At 39.4% G+C, this 8,214-nt stretch overlaps 1 protein-coding gene across 1 annotated transcript in view; it reads left to right on the plus strand.

The window, feature by feature from the left end:
* Positions 1 to 1,285: 1,285 nt before the first annotated feature.
* The window catches only part of LOC117444313 (14-3-3 protein epsilon-like), a 16,381-nt gene continuing 9,452 nt past the window's right edge, over positions 1,286 to 8,214 (plus strand). The window contains 3 exon segments of the mRNA XM_034079974.2: positions 1,286 to 1,485; positions 1,487 to 1,505; positions 5,873 to 6,072. Coding sequence (XP_033935865.1) covers positions 1,441 to 1,485; positions 1,487 to 1,505; positions 5,873 to 6,072 — 264 coding nt within the window. The 5' untranslated portion in view covers positions 1,286 to 1,440.

The following is an 8,214-nucleotide window of genomic DNA, read 5'->3' on the forward strand; positions in this document are numbered from 1 at the left end:
AGCTCATGGTTTGTGGCCCCCAAAGGCACGCTCGGGAAGGTTGGAGATCTGCTCCTCAACATCGATGGTCCATCATCTAACCGTCCCTCAGGTCCGCAACCTTGGCGTTGTATTGGATTCAACCCTTTCATTTCAGAACCACATCAAGTACAGTGTCAAAATCAGCCTTCTTCCACCTCAGAAACATATCCAGACTCTGGCCATCACTCTCCGACTTTGTTGCAGAGAAGCTCATTCATTGTTTCATTACCCTCCCGTTGGACTACTGCAACGGACTCCTGTCCGGGGTTCCCAGCAAAACCCTGGACAGGCTCCAGTACACCAGAACTCAGCTGCCAGGGTTCTCACCAGCAACCAAGCAACTGGCAGCACATCACCCCCACTCTCTCAACCCCCACTGGCTCCGCGGTCAAGTTCCTGCATCACCTACAACCCTCCTCGTCACCTACAAGTCCCTCCCTGCCCTCTCCCCTCAGTCCCTCACAGATCTCTCACTCCACCCGATATATCCCGTCCCGCACCATTGATCCTCAGACTCCGGCCTGCTCTCCATTCCCCATTCACGCCTCTGAACCTTCGGGACTGTGCCTTCAGTGTTGCTGCCAGCCCACCCTCTGGAAATCCCTCCACTGTCGTGAAATCTGTAACGCCCCTTCTCTGAAACATCTTCAAATCAACCCTGAAAACTCATCTGTTCAACATAGCCTTCCAACAATAACTCACCCCCCCCCCCCCCCTGCAATGTAACACTTCCATGTCTGCCCCGTTTTATGTCTTAATGTTAGGTCCTTATATGTTTCTTGTTAAGCACACCTTAGGTTAAGTGATATATAAATTAAAGTTATATTATATTATTATTAGTGTGAACTCACATGAACGAAAATTAAACGATAATTAAAACACTACATCCAGCAAACTAAAAGGTGTATTTAGTGTCTGTTCCTCTTGATAAGCTTGCTGTGATTCTGATAACTGTATTAAAAAATAAACACACACTAAATACAGCTTTGAGTTTGTAAAACATATATTTTAAAGGCTTTTATAGAGAAATCACAGGAACAAAAATAATACATAACTAAAAAAACTACACCAGCTAACTCAAAAGGTGTATTTAGTGTGTGTTCCTCTTGATAACCTTTGCTGAGATTGTGATAACTGTATTAAAAAATAAAGTGCAGTGGGAGGTTTCTCAGTGGTTCATGTGCGTTGGTTTAGTGCAGCTCGGATGAAACCTGGTCGCCATCTTTACTCTCCATCCCAGCACACATCGCTGCCGGTGGGGGCGGAAACAACCGACTCATCGACCCGGTTCATTTCTGAGGAAGTACCGATAGACCTGACACACACACACATACACACATACACATACATACATACACACACACCCCTGCCGAGATTTTAACCACTGAATACTCGTCCCGTTGCCACTCAACACACACGATGGGAGAGCGAGAGGACATGGTTTACCAGGCGAAGCTTGCCGAGCATGGCGGAGCGATATGACGGTAAGAAGGTGTCTCATTCTCGGCTTGAAAACGGGACATGTTCACGGAGCTTAGTTAGCTTCTCGATTAGCTGCTAGGTGGCTAACGTAGCTAGGTGTACGAGTAACGAAGCTACTGTTACCTAGCAACGTGTTTTTTTTTCTTCCCCTCAACTGACAGCCGTTAAAACAAAAGAAAGGTATTGTAACGGTTGTGTTGTTGTTGTTGTTTTTATTTTAGAGGTAAAAATAAACAAGCTATTGGACGGTGGTTAACGTTAGCGGAGGGGGCCACAACAAAATGGCGGAGTGAGCTGTCAGGAGTTCCTCCCTTTTTGCACCATTGAGCAGAATCACAATCAGAATAGCTCTAGATTGACATTGTTTATACACAATATTACTCAAGAAGCATTACATACTAGAGGTTATAATATAAGGTGTTGTTCTTCTCAACCAGAATACATGTATTCGTCCCAATTTACATGGTTACAGCAACAGTAAAGAGCCAAATATAGCTTTATATTCACATTAATTAAGAAGCATGCATTAAATATTAAAGATAACTTTAGAAAATACACAATTTACAATAGAAATGTAAAAGATATATCCTCTTAACTCTCACATATTAGAAACTGAGAATACGAATACAGAGGGGACATTTTATATTCATAGCATTAATTAGGAAGCATGCATAACATATTGAAGATAAAAATAGAAAATACTTAATTTACAATAGTAATGCAAAAGATATATCCTCTTAACTCTTAAATATTATAAACTGAGTATGTCAGAATGAGAATACATGTATTTGTCCCACAGGGGGGAAATGAACACCCTATTAATTAAGAAACATGCATACAATATTAAATAATAAGGTAATAAAGTAGATTTACAAAAATACACATCCAGTACCAGTTGTGAGAAAGCAGCCAGAATCAGAATTACAATACATAGATTCATAATATTAATTCATAAGCATGCATACAAATATTAAAGATATAAATATAAATTGTTCTTGTTCTTCAGAATCAGAATCCCTTCATTCATCCCAATTGACATGGTAACCACAAAGATAAAGAGATTAATATTAATTAAGAACCATGCCTAAATGTATATTTAACCGTGCACACATCTGTATAAATGTACATTCTCCGGACCAGAATTGACCTCACTTTATTTCTATTTCTATTCATACTGTTAACACGTGTTTAATCTTATTATTTTTTAACTAACTAAAACTGATTCTGTGATGTTCAAGTAGTGTAAAAGATATATCATCTTAACTGTAAAGTATATGTCAGAATCGTCCCACAGAGGGGACATTCACATTGTATATTCATAATATTAATTAAGATAAAAGTAGAAATCACACAATTTACAATTTTAATATGGTATTTATGTCACTTGGTTATTTTAAATTGCTGCTACTCGTTTTTTGTAGCCATGGTTGTGTACTTGTGTTTATTTGATTGTTTTGTATTCCTCCGTCCACATTTAACAACGATTTGTATTCAAATGTCACTAGGGACTATAGTGGAGCTGGGCATTAGGCGGGTTTATGCAATATTTCATCTGTTTCCAGGTCTTCAAATGTGGAGATTTCCTGCTTTTCTCTAATTGTATGAATAAAAGTGAATGTTTCTAGGTTATGGACTGTCAACAAAAAGACATTTAGAGATATCCAGTTGGACTTTGAGACTCTGGCTTGGATGTATTTTGATTACTACTGTCAGACCAAACCAATAATCTAGAAAATCAATTATGAAAGAACTATTATAAATTGGAGCAATTAGATGTTTGTTTAGACATAATAAACACATATTTAGTTTTGTGTGTTTGCAATAATCTAGTCCAGATTTAAACGTTGAAGTGTTTTTGGTTTAGCCCTGGTACGATGTGGGAAACAAATCGGCATAAACATAATAACAGTGGCACACGATTTAAAAGCGTGCATTAAGGACTAACCCAAAATATATTTAATAAAGATAAAAGTCGAAAAACACAATTTACAATTTGAATGAGGTATTTATATCACTTTTAGACTGCGGCTTCTAATTTATTTAGCCATGGTTGTGTACTTGTGTCTTCATTTTATGTTTTTATTACTAACGTGTGCTGGAAGTCTGATTTACAAAAATACAAATCCAGTAGCTGATGATAAAATTACAAGTGGAAGTATATATTACACATTATTTACAGACTGTCTAAGAGACAACAGCCAGCAGCAATTATTATAAAGCTTTACTTGAGTAAAAGTAGAAGTACTCTGATCTTGTTCTTGAGTAAAAGTAGAAGTACTCAGATCTTGTACTTGAGTAAGAAGTAGAAGTACTCAGATCTTGCACTTTAGTAAAAGTAGAAGTACTCAGATTGTGTAGTTGAGTAAAAGTAGAAGTACTCAGATCTTGTACTTGAGTAAAAGTAGAAGTACTCAGATCTTGTACTTGAGTGAAAGTAGAAGTACTCAGATCTTGTACTTTAGTAAATGTAGAAGTACTCAGATTGTGTACTTGAGAAAAGTAGAAGTACTCAGGTCTGGTGCTTGAGTAAAAGTAGAAGTACTCAGATCTTGGACTTGAGTAAAAGTAGAAGTACTCAGATTGTGTACTTGAGTAAAAGTAGAAGTACTCAGATCTTGTACTTGAGTACAAGTAGAAGTCCCAGAGTGTAGGAATACTCTGTTACAGTAAAAGCATTCAAAATGTTCCTCAAGTGAAAGTAGAAAAGTATTCTCATCTAAATATAGTGAAAGACAGTAAAAGTATTCGTTGTGCAGATTGGTCCATCTCAGAATAATATATATATGTTTTATAATGATTGATCATGAAAGTGTTCTCAAAGCTGGTGAAGGTGCAGCTAGTCTGAAGTACTTTGTAGACTGCAGGGTAGCTGGTGAAGGTGCAGCTAGTCTGAAGTCCTTTGTAGACTGCAGGGTAGCTGGTGAAGGTGCAGCTAGTCTGAAGTCCTTTGTAGACTGCAGGGTAGCTGGTGAAGGTGCAGCTAGTCTGAAGTACTTTGTAGACTGCAGGGTAGCTGGTGGAGGTGCAGCTAGTCTGAAGTACTTTGTAGACTGCAGGGTAGCTGGTGAAGGTGCAGCTAGTCTGAAGTACTTTGTAGACTGCAGGGTAGCTGGTGAAGGTGCAGCTAGTCTGAAGTACTTTGTAGACTGCAGGGTAGCTGGTGAAGGTGCAGCTAGTCTGAAGTCCTTTGTAGACTGCAGGGTAGCTGGTGAAGGTGCAGCTAGTCTGAAGTACTTTGTAGACTGCAGGGTAGCTGGTGAAGGTGCAGCTAGTCTGAAGTACTTTGTAGACTGCAGGGTAGCTGGTGAAGGTGCAGCTAGTCTGAAGTACTTTGTAGACTGCAGGGTAGCTGGTGAAGGTGCAGCTAGTCTGAAGTACTTTGTAGACTGCAGGGTAGGCTGGATGGAGGTGCAGCTAGTCTGAAGTACTTTGTAGACTGCAGGGTAGCTGGTGGAGGTGCAGCTAGTCTGAAGTCCTTTGTAGACTGCAGGGTAGCTGGTGAAGGTGCAGCTAGTCTGAAGTACTTTGTAGACTGCAGGGTAGCTGGTGGAGGTGCAGCTAGTCTGAAGTACTTTGTAGACTGCAGGGTAGCTGGTGAAGGTGCAGCTAGTCTGAAGTACTTTGTAGACTGCAGGGTAGCTGGTGAAGGTGCAGCTAGTCTGAAGTCCTTTGTAGACTGCAGGGTAGCTGGTGAAGGTGCAGCTAGTCTGAAGTACTTTGTAGACTGCAGGGTAGCTGGTGAAGGTGCAGCTAGTCTGAAGTCCTTTGTAGACTGCAGGGTAGCTGGTGAAGGTGCAGCTAGTCTGAAGTACTTTGTAGACTGCAGGGTAGCTGGTGAAGGTGCAGCTAGTCTGAAGTACTTTGTAGACTGCAGGGTAGGTGGAGGAGGTGCAGCTAGTCTGAAGTACTTTGTAGACTGCAGGGTAGCTGGTGGAGGTGCAGCTAGTCTGAAGTACTTTGTAGACTGCAGGGTAGCTGGTGAAGGTGCAGCTAGTCTGAAGTACTTTGTAGACTGCAGGGTAGCTGGTGGATTTACTCCAGGTGGAACTAAAGTCTGATTCAACACTTGGTTATATTTCACATCATTCATCCACATCTGTGAAGTAACTAAAGGTATTAAATACATGCAGTGGAGGAAAAGTACACATTGGCAAAACATTGAAGTACTCAAATAAAGTACACATACCTCCAATGTGTACTACAGAACATTACTGTAATAAATCTACTTAGTTACTTTACAGCACATTCCTGGTGTGTGTAAACCTACTTGGTAATAAAGCAGATCTTGGTCTGTTCGGTGCTCTCTATCGATGTAACGCTGATTCTAAAACATTATTTTAATCGTTTTTCTCATGTGTTTTCTGAGCAGAGATGGTGGTGTCGATGAAGAACGTGGCGGGGATGAACGTGGAGCTCACAGTCGAGGAGAGGAACTTATTATCGGTCGCCTACAAGAACGTGATCGGGGCCCGAAGAGCCTCCTGGAGGATAATCAGCAGCATCGAGCAGCGGGAGGAGAACAAGGGCGGGGAGGAGAAGCTCAAGATGATCCAGGACTACAGGCAAACGGTAAGACAACAAAGCAGCGCTTCCTGCAGAGCAGTGGTCACCAACCTGTTTAAGCCCAAGATCTCCGACCTAACCGGAAAAGACGGTTCCAGTACTTCCCATTTGAGGCCTTTTATGTCGGCTTCTGAATTACATTAAAACATTTGGTGTAACTTCCCATTTGATCAAACCGAGAACACGACATAACTAACATGTCAACAAGGATACATATCAGGGTTCCTACGGTCATTGGAAACCTGGAGAAGTCATGGAAATGTAACTAAAGTTGCATCAAATATAATTAATATTTTATCGAATTGCCGAAATAGCAATACTATAACGATAATAAATACTGTATAGTAATGAAACGTAAAATGGCATTTAACTGTCGAGGTATTTTGCTGGTGAGAGACTTTTTACAGTCACGCCCTCTAGTCCACAGTGCTTTAGTCTGTCGGAGCTAGCAAGCCTACTATTTGATTTGTTTTAGATAGGCACGACATGTTTCATATGCAGACCTTATTTTCCAGCTTACCATGTTAAAATACAAATGTTTCAGTGGTACCGCTGAGAAAGAGTAATTTTTGGTCGTGGAAAATTAGGTAAAGGTCCTGGAGAGGTCATTGGTGAGAAAGTGTATGAACCCTGACATATATATATGTACATCATACCTATCATTTTAAGTTTCATTCACTCCTTCATTACAATCCTAAATATGTATGTAGCTTATTTTTCATTTGAGTGAATGAGTACATTATTTTGTTGACAGCAACAACAACAACAGAGAAAAAACAACATGTCGCAGTGAGCAGATAACATAAAGTGCCATTTTAAACTGAGGCTTATCCACTGAAGCTGCTGCAACATAAACATTACAACTAGTTATTTTAACACAATGTGTGGTGATAATAGTGTTCTTTAAATTGTACTTAAGATATTATACTGAATAACTGTAATACCATACTGTGCAGTGTCGGTAAATCCCATGATGTCACTTCCTGTTGAGCCACATATGGTCATTTGTAAATAGAGAGGAGAGCAAATATGCTTTCAAAAAATCTCATATTTGTGGTAATAGAGTATTATATAAGTAGTATTAAGTTCTGTTACTTAGATGAATCATTGTAGTACCATACTGTACACCAGGGAACTGCATTCGTCCAGGGGCCAACATGATTCCTCGAGACACTTTCGGGCCAGCCATTTTAATATATAGCCCTGAAGTTGGAAGTTGTCGACGAACTTCTGGAGAAATTAATACAGTTTTTGAGGAACAGAAATATTGTTTTCTGGCATCACTTTAACTTTTTACGGTTTGAGGGCGCACGCCGAGAGTAAAGTACATGTACTCTGAATTAAGATGAGGAGTACTTTATTGATCCCAATGAGAACAAGGCATTTCACATACGAGAAATTAAAAGTAGAAATAAACAATTCCAACATTTAAACATCTCAAAATAGAAATAAAACGGCGATAAAAAAAAAGTAGAAAATATACAGTAAAGGAGAAGTATCACCAAAAACTAGGTGGAAGTACTCAGATCTTGTAGTTGAGTAAAAGTACTCAGATCTTGTAGTTAAGTAAAAGTAGAAGTACTCAGATCTTGTACTTGAGTAAAAGTAGAAGTACTCAGATCTTGTAGTAAAAGTAGAAGTACACAGATCTTGTACGTGAGTAAAAGTAGAAGTACTCAGGTCTTGTTCTTGAGTAAAAGTAGAAGTACTCAGATCTTGTACTTGAGTAAAAGTAGAAGTATTCAGATCTTGTACTTGAGTAAAAGTAGAAGTACTCAGATCTTGTACTTGAGTAGAAGTAGAAGTACTCAGATATTGTACTTGAGTAAAAGTAGAAGTACTCAGGTCTTGTTCTTGAGTAGAAGTAGAAGTACTCAGATCTTGTAGTAAAAGTAGAAGTACACAGATCTTGTACGTGAGTAAAAGTAGAAGTACTCAGATCTTGTACTTGAGTAAAAGTAGAAGTACTCAGATCTTGTAGTAAAAGTAGAAGTACACAGATCTTGTACGTGAGTAAAAGTAGAAGTACTCAGATCTTGTACTTGAGTAAAGTAGAAGTACTAGAGTGTAGGAATACTCTGTTACAGTAAAAGTAGAAGTACTCAGGTCTTGTTCTTGAGTAAAAGTAGAAGTACTCAGGTCTTGTTC

This window comes from Pseudochaenichthys georgianus, unplaced genomic scaffold, assembly GCF_902827115.2.
Source record: "Pseudochaenichthys georgianus unplaced genomic scaffold, fPseGeo1.2 scaffold_794_arrow_ctg1, whole genome shotgun sequence".
NCBI lineage: Eukaryota > Metazoa > Chordata > Actinopteri > Perciformes > Channichthyidae > Pseudochaenichthys > Pseudochaenichthys georgianus.